The sequence below is a fragment of the Delphinapterus leucas genome, chromosome 3 (genome assembly GCF_059928025.1).
Source record: "Delphinapterus leucas isolate spDelLeu-1000000601 "Yukka" chromosome 3, BTC_Dleu_Yukka2, whole genome shotgun sequence".
In the NCBI taxonomy this organism is placed as follows: domain Eukaryota; kingdom Metazoa; phylum Chordata; class Mammalia; order Artiodactyla; family Monodontidae; genus Delphinapterus; species Delphinapterus leucas.
The window spans coordinates 159,646,815-159,665,848 of record NC_143131.1 but is presented as its reverse complement, the minus strand read 5'-3'; the positions used below and the strand labels follow the sequence as shown (position 1 = coordinate 159,665,848).

General features: G+C 53.6%; 1 protein-coding gene across 7 annotated transcripts in view; it reads right to left on the bottom strand.

The window, feature by feature from the left end:
• The window catches only part of TBC1D9B (TBC1 domain family member 9B), a 47,835-nt gene that overhangs the window by 5,012 nt on the left and 23,789 nt on the right, over nt 1-19,034 (bottom strand). For 2 of the 7 annotated variants that reach the window (XM_089909820.1, XM_022563306.3), the window contains exons 8-21: nt 14,806-14,967; nt 14,345-14,495; nt 13,649-13,863; nt 11,780-11,897; nt 10,342-10,627; nt 8,480-8,609; nt 8,251-8,349; nt 7,407-7,475; nt 6,160-6,400; nt 5,680-5,745; nt 3,931-4,002; nt 3,617-3,667; nt 1,795-1,854; nt 1,105-1,211 (exon numbers count right to left, since the gene is read on the bottom strand). In XM_089909820.1, coding sequence (XP_089765946.1) covers nt 1,105-1,211; nt 1,795-1,854; nt 3,617-3,667; nt 3,931-4,002; nt 5,680-5,745; nt 6,160-6,400; nt 7,407-7,475; nt 8,251-8,349; nt 8,480-8,609; nt 10,342-10,627; nt 11,780-11,897; nt 13,649-13,863; nt 14,345-14,495; nt 14,806-14,967 — 1,827 coding nt within the window. The remainder of the gene's footprint in view (nt 1-1,104; nt 1,212-1,794; nt 1,855-3,616; nt 3,668-3,930; nt 4,003-5,679; nt 5,746-6,159; nt 6,401-7,406; nt 7,476-8,250; nt 8,350-8,479; nt 8,610-10,341; nt 10,628-11,779; nt 11,898-13,648; nt 13,864-14,344; nt 14,496-14,805; nt 14,968-19,034) is intronic. The other 5 variants (XM_089909819.1, XM_089909817.1, XM_022563307.3 and 2 more) reach the window with 5 other exon arrangements.

Here is a 19,034-nt window from a genome sequence, read left to right as displayed (position 1 = left end):
CTTTTAAGGAGAAAAACAGAAAAAGGGCAGGGAGATGGTAAAGAATGGGTCAGATTGCCCTCAGATCATCCAGACTCACAGTGCTGGCCATTATGATTGGTGTGAGGGTGTTGTCCCATTAGTTGACTCCGTACACCTGTGTCTTGATATGTCCATTTCACAGATTAGGACACTGAGGTGCAGAGAGGGAAAGAGCTTTCTTTTCCAGCTGCCATTCTTTCAGCACATATAGGAACATTTGGAGTCTCTCCCTGTCTCTATGTCCATTCTGTTAGCAGAGACAGACCTATTTCTATCATACCTTTCTAAATCCAGTGACTACAGGTACTTCTTCACTGTGTTTTAGAATCACATTGAGTTTTTTATATCTTTAATCAGAAGCACCTTCAATTCTCCTTTATGACGCTCTTTAGAGAGTGATGACAAGGTAAGGTAACCTGGGTTGGTTGAGAAGGGTGAAGAGGTCAGGTTCCAGGTCCTGAAACCATATTTAGGCTTCCTGGCCTGAGAATGGGATGAAACCTCCCTCCACGGGCACCCCATTCTTCAGGCTGTGGATGAGAGAGCACCCAGATTGCAAGGTTCCCCTTCGGGCACAGGAGACCGTGGTCAGGCTGCAGCTCAACAACTGCCTTTGGTTAGATGTCTGTGGTCCTGGCTGTAAGACCCTTGGCAAGATGCCACGGTCCTGATGCAGAGACCAGCAAACAAACATTGGGTGGTGGGTTGAGTGGGCCTGTGTGTGCACAGCTCCGAGCGGGGCATGGGAGGGAGCAGAAGTGCTGTGATGTTGTCTCATAAATGGTGGTGTGAGTCTCTGCCTTTTGAGGCTAACCTTCCCCAGTGCTCCTCTGGTTCACGGATACCAATTAAACCAAAGCAAGTCATCACCAGCAGAGTGTTCTGGACAAGGCCCTGAAGCAACTGACCCCTTGTCCTACTAGAATAGTCCCTGACTGCTGCCTGACTAGAGGTTCTAAAGGTAGGCAGGAGAATCCCTACATTCCAGGGGGTGCTGGGACGGTGGTGAGGTGCCGGGTGGGAGGGCTCAGCCTTGGTCAGAATTTTCCAGAAACATCTGTTGTGTGTTCTGATTGGGCCTACCTGGTTCATCTTGGGAAGATCCTTAATCGTCTCCTTCTGAACCTCTTTCTCCTTGGCCCACATTCGAAGGTAGTGCCGATAGTCAGGAGGGCTGGTTCCCTTCTCCTCTGCGAGTTGGGAGAAAAAAATTAATCTCCATCTGTCAAATGAGAGAAAGAGGGCTGGGGGCTGGTAGCAGGGGGTAAGTGGGTTTAAGTATTGTCTGGCATGGAGTTACCTGGGCCCTATTACAAAACACCCTGGCATTTGGGGAGGTGGTGATGGAAAAAACACCCTAGAACACTCATGGGTCTCCCAAGTCATGCTGAAGTAGGTCTGAGCTAAGCTGATGAGGATGGCCCCAATCTGTCTTCCCCAGGATGGTGACAGAACCATGTGGAGGCTGGAGAGAGGGTGGCATGAGACGGAGAGGCCAGCTGGGCACCTAGAGGAGTCCTGGCAGGAAGCAGGCACCCCCAGAGGGAGGCGGTGATGGCTGGGGGTGTTCACAGCTATAGGAGATTCAGGCCTGGGGCTGATGACAGCTGGACAGCTGATGGGCTGGGCATTCACCTCAAGGAGAGCTGTGGTGTCAGGCATGCATCTGCCATCTCCCCAGGGTACGGGGCTCTTCTGCAGTGACAGGGCAACCAGACCCCACCCACCCTGAGACCTCTACCAGCATCAGCAGATGTTGGCCTAAATATACACCTCTTCTTTTTTCTTGGACGTCATTTCCAGCTCCCTCTTGCTCTTCCTGCTGTAGTGCTTCTGGACAATGGGATGAATAAAAAGAACAAGAACATTCTTCTGTTATGACTCCAAACCACTAAGGTCCTTGAGTGGTCGGTCTAGTCTGTGCTCTCCTGCGGAAGCGGACCTGGCCCTGGGCCCTGGATGCTGCTTCTTCTCTGCCTTCTCTGAGAAGGGCTGTCTCACTCCACCTGAACCACAGAGCCACTGAACCCTCACATCCTCTTTTCAAAAGAATACAAGTCATACCACACAGTTCTTAAGTGAACGATGGCGCACGTTATGGGCAAGAAGTCTGAGACCAACGATTTCTATAGTTTCTGCTGATAAAGGTCAAACTCAGGGGAGTCCTAATTACCAATTCAACCTGCAACTGCCACACTAGCTGATGAGGAATTTTATGTACGTGAATCCTGCACTCAGCACTGTATTTCTTAAAGTGACATATTTGCTGGAGTCTGCATACACCGTGCTCCTTATGGTGACCATAAACTTGGGGCGAGCAGGCTGCCCAGCTTTTGCAGACCTGTTCCCTGAGAGAATGTGGCCGGTGGGGGGACCTCAGGTGGAAAGGCAGTGTCCCAGCTCTGAATGGCCCTTGGCAGCTATGTGGTGGCAGGGAAGGGCGCAGCGCTCCAGGCTGAGGCTTCTCACCAGGGAACGGACTGCTGCCTGGAGGCTATGTGAGGTCTGAGGACAGGGATCTGTACCCCGAGTCCCTGGCATCTCCTGGAAGTGCCTGGGACAAGCCTAAAGCATCCTTGATAAAACAGAAGATACATCTGTTTCTTTAGTTTGTATACTTGAAATCAAGGTCCTCAAGCTTCATAGTCAAGTTAAGTAAGATTTTGGCACTGTCAACAGGTTTGCTTTGGGTGTCTTGATAATATCTTTTTTTTTGCAGTACGTGGGCCTCTCACTGCTGTGGCCTCTCCCGTTGCGGAGCACAGGCTCTGGACGCGCAGGCCCAGCAGCCATGTCCCATGGGCCCAGCCGCTTCGTGGCACGTGGGATCCTCCCGGACCGGGGCACGAACCTGTGTCCCCTGCATCAGCAGGCGGACTCCCAACCACTGCGCCACCAGGGAAGCCCGATAATATCTTGATAGTACCTTTTACTTTCACTTTTGAGTGTGTATTATCCTTGGTGTGTTATTACCTATCCCCCATGAGAAATTATAGGGTGGTGTTTTGGTTGGTTTTCTAGGTGTATTACATACCACCAGCTTGATTGTCAAATCCCAGGCCCAGAATGCCCCATCACCCTGTACCCAGTACTCCCAACAGGTTTTAAGTGTAGCACAGGGATGACTTCTAATAGGCACTCAACATACGTATTTTTCCCCAACAAAAAAGTTGTGTGGAACATGAAAATGTTTCCAAAGAAAGCATCTACCACTCTCCTCCAGCTCTGCTCATCTGTGCTTTGTCTGTTTCACAATGACAGCTTTGCAATGATAGCATTTTGTGTTTTTCCTATGACCATGATGACAGAATACTTTCTGCACGTGCCTGGGGAGGTGACACCCTAGTGCCTGTGCAACACCCACTATACTGTGTGTCCTCATTTACTGCCCTCACGCAAGCACAGCAGCTGCCCCTCTCCACCCCAGTCCACGGCTGGCTCTGGGTCCTCCTCGGAACTTAGCCACACAGGAGGCGTCTCTGGAACTAAGAGCTTCCAGGCCTCCTGACCATGCAGGGGAGCGTTCAGGAGATAAAACCCAAGGCCCTGGGGAAGCCAAGTGCAAAGGGGGCGCCCCTGCCCCCCAGGCACTGACCTTGAGCCTCCCAGGGCAGGAAAAGATCCAGGTCGGAGGCCAGAGGAGATGCTGGAAGGGACAGCAGAGGAGGAGCAGAGGCAGAGGGAGGAAGAAGCCCGGGTCCGGGATGGCAGAGACAAGAGAAACAGGAGTGAGACCACCACCGGGGGGCCTGGCCCTAGAGAGAGAGGCAGCTTCCCCTGGCTCTCACTCTGCACCTCCCCACGCAGCACACTCCCCGAGCCCATGGAGGGCCGTAGGCCACCTGCATGCGCCCCACAGCAGTGTTGCTTGGCACAGGGTCCGAGGCCAGTGGTATACAGAGTGCTCACCTTCTGAGGAGCTGTTCTCAGTGAAATAATGGGTCGCTTCCAGGGCTGACTCAGCCTCCTCTGGGCTCAGGGCTGTGCTCGGAGCAAAAGAAGAGTGAGGGCAGGAGGGAACAACATGATTCTCACCAAACGAAACCTCCCTGAGTCCTGGACAAGGGCCCTCCCTGCACCTGTCACTGTGTGCTCCACAGCTCCCAGCCCCACCAATATGGTGGATGGTCATAGTGGTAACAGCTGACGACTGATTCTGGTTGACTCGTGCATTGTGTTTGAAAATGTAATATATACATATCCCAGATAAAAATCCAGTCAGTGCAGCTGGGAGTTGGTTGAGCGGCCATCCTTTCTCCTACCCCACGATGATGCGGCCCAGAGGATTCTTTTGGGATGTTTTATGCTCCTGCAGGTACATATGCAGGGACAGGCCAGGCACAAGTGACTTGTTCTCACTTTATACACTTGGGCATTGTTCCACACCAGCACATACTGGCCTGCCTCATTTTGCGATAAAGTAGTCTCTGGGGTGTCGGATCCATTTGGTTCTGTGCAGGGGGCTTATTCTCCCCATTGTACAGAGGGGGAAGAAGTGAGCGAGTTTTAACAGTGTGTGGCACAAGGGGAGGTGGCAGGTGTGGGTCGCAACTAGAGCCCTAGATGAAGCAAGGCGGGCAGAGGCGGCTTGGAAGTGGCAGCGCTGGCCACATGTGCCCTCGTGGACAGGCTCTCGGCACAGTGGGGTCTGCCCAGCCCAGGCCTCTCTCTCAGCAGAATGAGAGGTGGCCTATACCAGTCTTTCCATGGAAGTGTTCCTTGTTGCGTTACAGGGAACAACCATCCAAAGGTGAGAATATCTGTGTCAGGAGCAGTTGTCTCTCCAACTCTGGATGCAGAGAACAACCCTGGGGGAAGCTTTAAAACTACAGTCTGGACCCCGCCCCAGGCCAATCAAGTGAGAGCCTCTGGGATGAAAAATCACTCAGGCTAACTCTGAGGCAGCTGCCGACTCCCAGGGGCAGGTCATGAACAGCAGCAGGAACCCAGGACAGCTCCACCCCAGAGCAGAACCCCTGGGGCCAAATTTTCACCAGCCCGTCTCAATTCCCTCCTGTGAAAATGGGGAAGCCCTCCCCCACTGCACTTGCACAACTCTGAGTGGCCACCCCTGCTGAGCCAGGTGAGCTAGGCTCATGAAGCAGCAAGAGCCCCTGCTTTGGGACCAGCTACTGCGGACAATCCACTGTCAGTGTCCCAGCAGGCCCGGCACTGCTAGAGAAACCAGAGGAGAGCAGCCATACAACAGGGCTCCCTGGCCTTGGCACCCCCAGGCCGCTCCTCTGGTGAGAAACAGGAACCCTTGAGAGACTTAAGGATAAGCTAATGAACACAAGAGATTCAAACCTGAATATCCACTCCTGTGAGTCCCCCTCACGAGGGGGTGTTCTAGTTGAGTGGCATAGTGCTCCATCTGGGCCTTTGCCTGTCGGCAGACTCCTCCCTGAGACTCCCGCACATTCCCTCCCAGGTCACTCAGGTCATGGCCCTGCTCTCAGACCAAGATTGGGCTGGGCCTCAGCCCCCATGCTCTGGCTCCTCCACACTCTCTGTCAGGACGGGCGAGCCTCCACTATGTTGGGACCCTAGCTGCCGCAAGGCCCAGAACTCCACAGAAGCCTGTGCCATGGAATGCTGCACCTCCAGCTCTGGACACATGAGAAGCCCCTGCTGGGGAGTGGGACAGAAGGCTCTCACCTGGAGGCAAGTGCAGCTTGTAGAGCACCTTGAGCTTCTCTGTCAGGTCCCCATGGTACATCCTACCTGTGGAGGAAGGCCAGCAAGGAGGCACGCTGGCAAAAGGGCACAAGAGTCCCACGGCCAGTCCATATTCGAATACCTCCCCTTCCAATGGGTTCTGGTGGGACCCTCCTCACCACCTGACTCTCTCCTGGAGAGGACCCTGGGGGTGAGCACCAGGCCTCTGGCTTGCCCCTTCTCTGGGACCTGCAGACCCGGCCTCCAGCAGTGGACTGAGGGAGGGGAGGGGAGGGAGGGCTCCCATTGGACCTCCATGTATCTCCAGTGGGAAAACTGCACTTCCTTTATCAAGGGTCAAGGGCTCCAGGCTGCCCTCAGCTCGCTGCAGTGGGAAGACTGGCCAGGGCTGGCATCTGGAGGCTTCCTCAGAAAGGGCGTGGGCACGGAAAGGCCCCTGCAGGCCCTGGAACCACTCACTTATCCCTGTCACGAACTCCTTGAAGTTGATCAGCGAGTCCTTATTTTCATCCAGGAGCCGAAACATGCGCCCCGCCAGCACGGATGTGTGGGAGCCACAGGCCCAGGGTGTTAGGCTGGCAAAGAGTTCCTGGAACTGGTTCGTGTCGATGCGGTACTGCTCCAGGTAGGGCAGGCTGGGGTCCCGACGCACAGCTGCAGGGCGGCTGCTCCCCCAGTACTGACTCGCCAGCTGCTTGGCCTGCAGGGGGCATAGCCTGGTGAGATGGCCTGGCCTCCTGGCCCCTGGGTGCTTAGGATTACCAGGCTGGTTGGTGTGTTCACCCTCCTCCTCCATCCAAGTCTGCAGAGTCCTGGATAGTGAGCACTGGGCTACACAGAGCATCTCGCAGAACCTCCTGCGTTGGTACCATCAGTCCCTAGTTTATAGCCGTGTGAGTCAAGACAGGGCCCTAGGACTGCCAGCCACGGCGGCCACAGCGAGTGAGAGGCAGCACTGACTGGACTGCTCTGACCTTAAGGCCATAGCAGGGTGGTTATCTTGGGGGTTGAACCAGAGGCAGCTGGAGGGGCAGATGGGACCCGACAATGAGATCAGAAAGGCATTGTAGACATGGCTGTTTCTGCCTGCTCTTCACACCCTTTCCCCTTCTTCTGTTAACAGCACCTGAACTTTTCCTGGGGAGCCCCTCTTGTCCCACCCTCAGGCCATGGGGTGGGCACGTGGCCCAGTTTTGGGTCAGCAGCAAACACCCTCCTGTAGCCACAGCACCTAACTTGAGTCATTCCAACAATTAACCCTAGGCTTTTTGCTAAAACCACTTGGAAAGAAAAATTTTCTTTTCACTGGGGTTACTGAGTGGACAGGATGACCTTGGAGATGCTGACAACAGTCCTGCCACTCTGTAGGAAGAGCAGTCCAGGTGATATCTGAGGTAGGGGAGCTTGACAGGATGTTGGAACACCTAGATTCAGTCATGCCTGAAGCTGTACATTCCTAGACTTTTCAGTTTCATGAGCCAATGCATTCCCTTTTATATAAGCTGACTTGAGTGGATTTTCTTCCACTTAAAAGAGTGTCCTGCCTAAACTCCAAGAAGGATTAAATTCTACCACGTGAACTTTGTAGTAACTGCATCTGAGGATGCTTTTAAACCTATTTCTCTCCTGGCAGGAGGCTGCTACCCTGAGGATGAAGTTAGGGGACTAGGATGGGATAGTGGTCCTCCCTTGCTCTTGGCTGTCACCTTAAACACCATGTAAAGGTCCTCCAGCTCTTCAATTGAGAAACCAATGTCCCCAGGTATAGCTCGGACCTAGAAGGAAAGAGAAACAGGATGTATTAATGAATTCTCAAGTTTCTGCTCTTTGAGAGAATCCCCATGTGGATGAGGGCGAAGACACGAACTGCCCTCTTGGTGTTGCCAGCTGGCCGAGCACATGAGGGTAGTCCATTCAGGAAAGAAAGTGTGGTCTACACTCCTACCCCTCATCACCCATCCTGTCACTCAATTCACACTCCCTGAGCTCCTTCCTGGTGGGCACTGGGGGTGCCTTTCTGTTCTGAACACCCAGTCAGGGACACAGGGTGAGGGGCGGTGATCAAGACACTGCTATCTGGATCCCTCGAAAGGCCCTGGCACTGGCACTTTGGAAGGTGACCTAGAACTTCGCAGTTACTTCTCCCTCCAGAGACAGGAGGACAAAGGCTTGCAGCAGAGGTCAGCGGGCTGAGTGGATGGAGGGCTGGGTGGCTGAGTGTCGCTACCCAGGGGCAGGGGTTAAAGCCAGGCCTGAGGGCTCAGTCCAGAGTGGGATCATGCTTAGCCTTTAGGCATTGAGGCATCAGAGAAGCTTCCCTGTGACCAATCCACAAGCAGAAAATTGTGACCCAGCCCTCTCCCCACTTCCCTAAATTTGCCCCTTCACTTCTGGATTCCAGTCCCACACAAGACAGTGCTAGGGGACTCTGCACCCTGCTCCTCAGGGAAGTCTGGAGATGGCTCGGCAGGAGCAGCCCACTTGGTCACCATCCCCACCCTAGCTCCCAGCCTGCACCCTGGGGCCATGGGAGCCCGGGCCCATCCGTACCACACTCCTCTTGGCCGTATCCTCCAAGGACTGGATCACTTTCAGCCTCTGTTTAAACCGCATCTGTTCAATGTCCTCGGCCCTCAGGCTGCTGAATTTCTACCAGTCAGAGGTGATTCAGTGAGATAAGGTGGAACCACAGAGCAGAGGACAGCCACCCACCATGGCCAACTGCACCCACATGGCCCAAGGGAGTGGTCTGGCCAAGAAGCCCCCAGTGAGTGCTGACCTCATATGACACTTTCAGGAGGTCGAAGATGTCCACCTCTTCAGGAGGGTCATCTCCACTCGTCAGCAGGGCATGGAGGTGTGGGATAGGAGGAGAGACACTCTGCTTATTGACCACATTATCCAGGTATCTGTAAGGATTAAAGGACAGAAATCTAGATCACCCACAGGTGACAGGGGTGTCTTACCCATGGCTAAGTGATGTGGAGAGACCTAATTTGCCCAGATTCCCAATCAATGAGTGAGTGTGCTGAGGGCCGGGCATCCTCCAGGAGAGAGAAAGATGAGCCACTGCAGGGAGGAGGGGGAGAGGCAAATCAGGGATGGGTACCCTGGCAAATCAGGGATGCCCCCTGGAGGCAGTTGAGAGGCTTGAGCACTAACTCTGAGAAAGCTAGGCTGTCCACTGGGGTCTCACGGCGGGGGGGACCTTTACAAGTCCAGACCCTACCAAACCAGGAGAGAGGTTTGTCCCAGCTGGAGGGATGACATGCTTCCTCCATCTGGCGGGTCACTGGGCCAGATGTGAGGACTCCCTGCCTGGCCAGGAAGAATCAGGGACCAAAGGAGTGTCCCAGGAGGAAGGCGAGGGAGGAGCCCTGCTGTGGGGGTGTCCGAGGAACACAGCCTCGGGACAGGGCCTGACTTTGGCTGGACTAGCCCAGCCAGGACCTCACACTCTCCCAGGCTCTCTGGCTCGGCCTGACACTCAGGTGGGACACACCCACTGGCTCCGGCACCGTTTCTGGTCAGGCCCTGCTGCTGAGGAGGGGACCCATCTGTCTGGTGTGGGAAATGGGCATGAAAACCACTTGCCGACTCTGGCCATGGGCTGAGTATCTTGTCATCACTGAGGACAAAGAGCTAGCATGGCCCATAGCAGAGAAGCAACAACTCTGCCAGCCTGGGACCCTTATAGGTTCCCAGTCAGCACTGGGCTGGCTCGGCAGGCAGGTGGCAGCGTCCTTGGCTGTCCCGGGTGGCCAGGAGCATTCCAGGCTGGGCAAGTACATGCACGTGGGCTGGCAAGGCTGTATATATAGAGCTCAGGGCCTGGGCCACAGTGAGGAGCCCCTAGGAAGGCACCTGGTTATAAAGGTCTTGAAGGCCAGGCTGGGGGACTTAGATCCTTTGTCCAGAAAACCACCAGTGGCACAGGGAGTCCCCATATCCCAAGGGAGGAACAGGGTCAGATTCTGATCAGGAAGAGACCTGTGGGATGGTGGATGAGACTGGAACAAGGAAAACTGTGACGATACAGACACAGGGCCCTTGGCAGGGGTGTCATGGGTCTGCCCCGAGGCTGTAGGGGTTGAGGGGAGGGGCTGGACCCCACAGAGAGTCTATGAGGATGGGATGCGGGGACTGAGGGAGGACAAGGCAGCCAGGATGACCCTGGGCCTTAGGCGTGCCTGGTGGATATCAGCTCATTCAGCAGCTACAGTAGGCCCAACATGGGCCCTTGTCTAGGTGACGGGGCGACAGTGATGCTACTGAGCTGGGACAGGCACGACCAGGAGTGCTTTGTGGGAATAACAGACACCCAACCTTCGCTAGAGGGGGGAGGCCCTGCTGTTCCAGCTGCCTCCTGCCCACCAAGCCCTCCAGTCCAGTGTGCTCTGGCCCACTACCTGTTTTACCTTCTCCCAGCACTTATTACTACTCCAGTACTGTTCTGTCTCCTTCCAGAAAGGAGGCTCTCTCCGCCCCCCTGGAGTATCCCCAGGTCTAGCCCTGTCTGGGCACTTGGTAGGTACAGTCCCAGGATGCTGACCAAGAAGCACATAGGGCTGGGGAGGGGTGGGGTGCTGCAGTCAGTGCTGGCCAGCTCCCCAGCAGGAGGAGGGAGGCCAGCTCAGTCACCTGCCCAGGACGGTCATGGCCTCGCCCTCGTCGCTGCAGCCCAGTAGCTGCTCCATGTTGGCATCCAGGATGGCCAAGGCCACCTGCAGAATCACCTTGATGCCCTCGTAGAAGAAGCAGTCAACAATGACTGCAGCGCTCTCAAAGGGCATGACGCTGAGAAAGAGGGTCAGGAACCAGGAGAGCGAGATGCTGGGAATCACCCCCAGGTCCTGCATCTTCTCGGAGAGCTGGGGCAGGAAGTCTCTTGTGAGCTCTTCGAAGATGCCTTGGTCCACCAGGGCCCCTAGGGAGAGAACGAAGGAGTCTGAATGGTGAGCTCACACCCCTGACTCAGGCAGGCCCTCATGTGGGACCCCAGGGTCCGAGTTGCAAGAAGCTCACCTGGTCCCCAGCCAGCTCTGCTTACAACTGAGGGCTGGAGGGGGGCAGGTGGGGTGGAGAAAACAAGAACGGAAAAAATTATGTAAGTTTCCTTTCTACTACTTCCAAATCGCTGTGTGAAAACAACAATTTCTTCCACTATACTTGGATTTTATTTTTGGGAAATACTAATTTCTCTCTAGGGCATCAAAAGTAAACAGTGAGCAGCTGCATAGCACAGGGAGATCAGCTCGGTGCTTTGTGACCACCTAGAGGGTTGGGATAGGGAGGGTGGGAGGGAGGGAGACGCAAGAGGGAAGAGATATGGGGATACATGTATATGTATAACCGATTCACTTTGTTATAAAGCAGAAACTAACACACAATTGTAAACCAATTATACTCCAATAAAGATGTTAAAAATAAATAAATAAAATAATAAGAAAAAATTAAAAAAAAGAAAACCAAAAAAACCAAACCAAACCAAAAAAAGAAGTAAACAGTGATCTCAGTAGCTTGTGTGTGTCCTGACCTGAAGCTTGTGAACAGATGCAATTCTAAAGGACCCCAAGAGTGGAAACCCCCAAAAGCAAACAGTAAGGGAAGGACATTTTAGAATAACAGACTTAATTATATATGTAATTAAATATATTTGCAAGTGCACTTCCATTTAATAACACAGATTCTACTGGCTGTGAGTTCCTAACAGTTGACATGGGGGTACACTATATGCTCTAGCTGTGATACTGGAAATTTTCCACAATAAAAATGTTTAAGAAGAGTTAGATGGATGTGAATTTAGGCCCCAAGCTAACTTCTTCTCTCACTGCCAGCAACTCCTAGGGAATTGCATAAAGTCTGGGAGAGACGGTTGGGGTCTGTGTTTGGCTCTCTACTTTTCAGCTGTGTGAAGATTTAGCAGCTTCCTAATCTATGGAGCGGAACCTGTGACTGTCTGCAGCCTGGGGCAAGGCTGCGAGGCCTCCAAGAGCTCACCTGTGGGATGTGCTGAATGTAGACCTGGCCCAGGGAGGCCTGCCACCCCCACAGGGAGCTGCCAGTCTCAGGCACTCACCAACCACCCTGGTGTTGTAGTAGTCGGGCAGCATGCGTTCACAGAGGGCCACCAGCAGCCAGAATGCCTCCTCCTCGCTGCCATAGAGCAGGAGCACTGAGGTGACGATGTTCATGGCCTATGGGCACAGAGACAGGTAGGGGGTGTCATGGAGCTGTCCCCCCCCCCCCCCAAGTGGCCTACACATCCTCCTCTACCAGCAGGCCTGGCAACAACAAACTCTTCCACCCAACTCTGGGCAATTTGCTAAAAGACAATTTGCAGGAAATCAATTTGACCAAAACGGTCAACCAAGTTCCTCAAATTGGGCCTGCAGACATTCGGACACCCGAGAAGGCGAGGCCTTCTTCGGGGTGGTGTCTGGTGTCACAGGTGCAGCACGGGGACAGAAGGATGTGTGAGTGAGCTGCATGCAACGGCCACATGGCTGCAAGGAGGCCATGGCAAAGTAGTGACCATGCACAGCCTGAGCTGATACCAAGGCTTGTAAGAAAAAGCATCAATGGTGGCAAATTATCTTAAAAATTATTTAGAGCCAGCACACTGGTTTTCCATGCACTGGCAATATGTCCTGCAGAACACTGGTCCTACAGAAAAGTGATTTCTCTGAAATCCAGAGGCAGTCATAGGAAAACAGAAAGCCATCTGACCTGGCCATGAAAATGCCCACTAGATTTAAAATCAAATGCCCCTGGAAATGCAAATCAAAACTGCAGTGAGGGGCCTTCCTGGTGGCGCAGTGGTTGAGAGTCCACCTGCCGATGCAGGGGACACGGGTTCGTGCCCCGGTCTGGGAAGATTCCACATGCCGTGGAGCGGCTGGGCCCGTGAGCCATGGCCGCTGAGCCTGCACGTCTGGAGCCTGCGCTCCGCAACGGGAGAGGCGACAACAGTGAGAGGCCCGCGTACCGCAAAAAAAAAAAAAACAAAAAAAAAACAACTGCAGTGAGATGCCACCTCATACCATTAGGATGGCCACTATCAAAAAAACAGAAAATAACCAGTGCTGGTGAGGGTGGCGAGAAACTATAGCCTTTGTGTATTGTGGGTAGGAATGAAGAATGGTGCAGCTCGTGTGGAAAATGCTATGACAACTCTCATAATTCAAAAAATTAAATATATGATCCAGCAATTCCACTTCTGGGTATAATGCCCAAAAGAACTGAGTTTGGATATTGTACACCTATGCTCATAGCAGCACTATTCACAACAGTCAAAATGTGGAAGCCACCCAAGTGGCCATGGATGATGAATGGATAAACAAAACACGGTGTATACATACAATGGAATATTCTTCAGCCTTAAAAAGGAAGGAAATTTTGACACATGCTACATAGATGAAACTTGAGAACATTATGCAAATGAAATAAGCTAGTCACAAAAAGACAATACTGTATGATGCTTATATGAGGTACTTAGTCAAAATCATAGAGACAGAAAAGATAATGGTGGTTGCCAGGGGTAAGCAGGGGAGTTGTTTAATGGGTACAGTTTCCATTTTGCAAGATGAAAAAGAGTTCTGGAGATGGATAGTGGTGATGGTTGTACAATGATATACCTAATGCCACTGAACTGTAAACTTAAAATGATTAAGATGGTAAGTTTTATGTTATGTGTATTTTACCACACACACAAAATAATCCAACGCCTCAGGACCCAGACCAGAAGCACATACATGGCAAGGGGATAAGGTGAGCGATGAACACTGCTTCTAATTTCATCTTTTTCTGTGATTAGGATCTTCCTGGCGGGGGACAGGGCACAGTCACAGGTGTGTGGGGCCATCACTTAGGCCCAGAGCCATGCGGAGGTGCTCCTGTGAGCTTCTGGTGGGAGATGCTGTCTCTGGACCCTGCTAAGCCCCTGTACCTGGCAGTAGCCAATGGTGGGGTTTCGGAAAGCGTAGGCAGTCAGCACCCGGCGGAGTGCAGCGATCCCGAGCTCATTCTGGAAGGCAGGGTGCTCGGGCATGGAGCGGTGGAGGTCTCGCTCGATCTCCTCCGTGGCCAGACTGTACTTCCCTGTGGACTTCTCCACCAGCTCAGCATAGTAGCCAGGGTGAGTCACCATCTCATTCCAGGCCCCTGTGGAGACACAGCTGGTAGCTGTCTCCCTCCTCCTCCCCTCCCGGGACTTCGAGGGCAACAGGGCAGGGTGGAGATGTCAATGCACTGCAGAAGAGTAGTGGCACTTTGGGGCCAACTAAGAGGTGCCAGGCAGAGTTTCCCTCATGATTGCTTCTGAGAGGAGTCACCCCACCCAAGTTCAAATGGCTGACTTGCCCTCCTGAAACCATCAAAGTGGCCAAGGGTGTGAATGTTGTCAGAGCCTGACCCAAGGAAAGAAGGCCTCAGGAGGCCTGTTTGCCTTCCCCTGCCGGTGGGAAGGCACCGCCTCACTGGTTTTTGCTCCCTGGAACGCCCCTCCTGGCACACATGAGCTTCATTACAGCTGAGACCTGTTCTCGCCCTCTAAAGGCTGGTGGTTCCTGCCTGGCCGACTCAGGAGGCCAACTGGGGGCCATGGAGGCTGAGGCTGTGGGGCCGTGAGGCCAGGGCAGCTTACCAGAGAAGAGGAGCCACAGCTCCCCCCGGAGGCTCTCGGGGATGCCCTTCAGCACCAGCTCCCGCGTCCTGGCGGTGCGGTACATGCACATGCCGCGCCCATACTCAAAAAAGTGGATGTGCCACGACTCCTCTTTCATCTTCTCCTTGGCCTGGGGGAACAGCAGACAGGGGCCTGTGGATGCGACCCGAGTGCTGAGGCAGGTGTCAGGCCCTCCACCTCTCCTCCAAGGGCTTGTGGCGAAAATGCCACGAGCCCAGGCTGGGCTGTGCACGGCATCACCCTCGGGCGTCAGGGACACGGGACCCCCTGCAGAGGCCTGAAGCCCATGACCAGCACTTCTGAACAGGTCACTCAGGGTGTCCCTGGGCACTGCACATCGTCACCCAAGGGCCGCAGGCTGGCCCTGCCCTTCCTCCTATCTGGCCTGCATGGTGGTGGAGCCCCGAGTCTGGGCTTACCCCCTTGGCTCCCAGGTCCTCCATGGACGTGTTTCTCTGGAAGAGTTTGAGCAGGCCCTGGGAAGCGGTTGGAGCCTCCTGTGCATGGGACCCCTGGAGGCCACCGAGGGGTGAGGTCGGGCTGGCAGGCTGTTCTGACACCTCCTGAAGAGCTGGGAAAAACTGGGAAATACAACATGGGAAGGAAAGCACTGAGCGAGTGAACTGCCCCACTGCCTGCGGGGTGGCCGTGTGGGAAAGAGCAGGAGGCCATGCTGTGGCTCAGCCCTACATCCTCTCTGGCCAGACACACACCTGTGTTGTCCTCCTTCACCAGGGACAGGTTCTGGTGCTCATCCTGTCAGGCCCTCTCTGTGAGGTCAGGGCCAGGAGAGAAGAAATCGCAAGGAGACAGCTCCACGTGCCCCTTCCTGAACTCTGTGTCCCCTACAAGGGCTTGACTGGCAGCACTCATGGGTGCTCCCTGGGATGCCTTTCTTGCTCCAGCCTCTGGGGTGCAGACCCTGCCAAGCCCTGTAGGGACAGCTGCTGGTGGCATCTGCCCGGACTGTTCTTGGGTCCCACCATTGTAGCGCTGCCCCATGGGGCCCCTGGACACAGTGATTGGCTCAAGTGGGGAGTGCTGGGAAAGAGCACGGGGGCCCCCACTGGAGCCCAAGCATGGAGGGGAAAGCGGAGCAGAGGCAGGGTGACATCAGGCCTGCTCATCCAGTACGTCCTGAGGCTGACAGCTTGCCTCACCCTTTTCAGACTGACAGAGTCCTAATTGAGGGCATGCCTCCTGCGGGTGCCCTCAGTGACAGCTGAGTGAGGGAAGGAGTCCTCTTTCCTCTCCTCCCTCCCTCAGACTACCTGTCCACTGCACCCTCAAGGGCCCCTCAAAGAAGAAGGAGCCCCCAGGCCCTCTGAGGGCTGGTGGCTGTCTACAAGGCTCCCTCTCTCTGGGCCACTTGCCTGGTGTGTGGTGTGGTCTACAGTGGCCACACATCTCTTGGGCCGCACCACCTCTTTCCGGACACTTGTGCAGCTCAAAACCGGGTTCTCCTTAGCAGTCCGCCACACTTGCAACAAGGCTGTGGGGCTTTGGGAGGCGAAAATAAAGACACAGGCCTAGAACTAGGTGTGTGGGGAGGGGGTCCCCACCTGTGGGCCATCTCTAACCATAAACAGGGCTCTGGTAGGGCTGTAGGCCCTTCTCCAGTGTAGGAACCTGGGAATCTGCTTTCCCGTTGCACGGATGGCCAAACAGCAAGAGAAATGGATCCTGGGTGGTTCTGGGAACATACTGGGGGGCAATATGGGGCTGGGAGAAGAAAAGGGGGGCATCAAGGACAAAGGTCTAAAAGGAAGCCCTAACATTCAGGGTTCTTCCCCTGGCTTTCTGGAACCTTAGTACCCTTCAGGTACAGTGTGGGTGACACCAGGCAACTGCCCCTGCTTGTGGATTGTGTTCTACCTGCAGGCACCTGACTTCAACGTGAGCTCACTGCCGTGGGCAATGGCCTGGGCAGGGAGCTTGTTCCCTAGCCCGGGGGTCAGGTGGAACAGAGTCAGTGCCCACTCTGTCTGTCCTCCTCTCAGCTCCCTCCCCAAGTGCCCACCAGCAGGAACAACACCACTCTTGGGCGGACACTGGTCACTGGCTCCCTTGAATCCACTTCTCCTTCTGCCAGCAGTGGCTTCCAATTATTTTTGGGCGCAACACATCTCTCTCCACTCTTGGACCCACACTTTGTGGAATCCACTGAGGTTTGCAGTGGTGGCCACAAGCTAATTAGCATTTCCCATGCCTGCGGGGACTTCGGGTACTGTGTCAGCCACTCTGCAGGGAATGTCAGGATGAGCCACGGGGGGTGCAGGGGCTGCACCACCATGCTGGTGCCACACACGCCCCAGGGATGACACCCATCCCGTGGAGACAGCCCAGCTCTGATAATAGGCGGCCAACTGTGTGGACTTCTTGGCTTCGTGGGCCAGTGAGCTCCCCTTCTGCGTGCTCCAGTCTGAGCTGAGTTTCTGCCCTTGTGCCTGTCAGCTTTGATCCCACTGGCTGTGGTCAAGCAGCGGTGCTGGACGCCTCCCCCGAGACATTCACCCTCTCTGTGTTCCACATGAGAACCTGTACCACAGCTGTGATGGCTTCACAGGGAACACATGCTAAACTCATCAAGCTGTGCTATTTCAATATGTACAGCATATTGTATATCAAATTTACCTCAGTAGAACTGTTTTTAATAAAAAGGAAAAAAAAAAAAGAGAACTCTGCTAGGTTCATATCCACAGTCTGCCCCTCTGCCCCTGGCTGGTGTTTTCAAAATGGATTTTAGATCAACTAAAATGCATTTTCATGACAGACTGCCCGAATCCAGGGACATGACCCCAGTCCAGACCCCAAGCATCCTGATGCAGAGAGTCTGCTTCTGGCTCGAGGTTCCCTGCAGGAACAAGGACACAGATGGACTTGCGGGCCACAGAGCACTGCAGAGAATCAAAAATCTCAGCGCCAGAAAGGAGACTGACTCGAGGATGTGACCTCAGCAATAACCATCCTTTGTGACAGACAGGTTCCTGGGGTGATGGTGAGCTCACAGACCCATACTGCCTGGGAATCCAGTCTCTCTCTCCTTCCTCTTGGTAACTGTCTCACACATTTTTCCAGTGCAAACCTCCCAAACCATCCATCTTCCTCACTTCCTACTGCCAACTACTGAACTGAGCAAGCAGAAGCAGGAGCAATCTGACAGCCATCCATGGTCACCCCCACCGGCCCACCTTCCCACAACTGTGGCCACGCATGCCAGGCCCAACTCTCCCCCGACTCGAGCCCAAGATCCTACCGCTCTCGCCTCTAGGACCTTCTTCTGTCAACTGCCCCCTCTCCACTGGATTAATTACCATCAGCATAGAATCATGCTGTTGTCCCTACAAGCCCTCCCCGTTCTTCAACTGGGTGGTGCTCACATGTTATGTCCACTTTTGCGAAAGTGCATCAAGTTGTGCACTTAGGATCCATGTACTTTAGAGTATATACGTCACACTCCAATTACAAAGTCACACCCTGAAGGGACCCCTGTGATTCTCAGCTAGCCTTTCTACAAAGTTTCTGGGAAGAGTTGCCTAAACTCACTGTATCCTTTCCCTCTCTTTCCAGTTTTTTCTTGAGAAAGTGTCAGAAAATGTATGTTTATGTTCTAACAGTTACCTTTATACTAATGTCTTTATATAGTACCCTGGGTCCCCTCTTTTTAATACACTGGACTCCCTCCTAGGGGCAATACTAAAATTAGCAAGTAGCCCTGATCTTCCCCCTCCACTCCTTTCCCTGCCGACATATAATTGAAAGTGATATACCTTGCTCTTACTTAATAAGGCAGTCAGTGAGCTTATTCTACTTTCCATACCTTCTTTTCTCATGTTTTCATTGTACTCTATGTATTCAGAGCATATAAAATTACACATGACTTGTCACCTTTATCCTTGTTATCTAGTCCTATTTCTACAGCTAGATACATTCAATGCTCCCACCAGACCTTCTGCCAAAGCCTCTTCCGTCATTTCTTGGTTGTCTGAGGTTGTTCACTATTAGATGCCTCAAAAGCTGATAGCTTCTGTGAATTCCTGCATGTTCCTGACGGTCTGTGGTTTTGATACCTGAACATCAGTTTGCCAGACAGAAAATCCTAGGGTCACAGCTTTTTTACTGTATATCTTACAAAATGTTACTCTATTTGTATAAAATTTTGCTATCAAAATGTCTGATGCCTGGGCTTCCCTGGTGGCGCAGTGGTTGAGAGTCTGCCTGCCCATGCAGGGGACACGGGTTCGTGCCCCGGTCCGGGAAGATCCCACATGCCGCGGAGCGGCTGGGCCCGTGAGCCATGGCCGCTGAGCTTGCGCGTCCGGAGCCTGTGCTCTGCAACGGGAGAGGCCACAACAGTGAGAGGCCTGCGTACCGCCAAAAAAAAAAAAAAACGCCTGATGCCTCTCTGATTTTCATTCCTTCATAAATGACTTGGTCCTTCTTGACTGGTTGCCCCCCCCCAAAATTTTTTTTTTTCTGTACTTACAGGAGGATGTTGTATGTATGGGGTAGCTGTTTGCACTGTACAGTTGGGGGTCTGTCTTCTGGTGCAGTCTCTCTATGGAGCCCCCCTCCAGGACTTCCTGATCTGTCTCCTCTAGTGTCAGAAGCTTCTCTCTCTTTACTCCTCAGTATTCCTGCCCTGCTC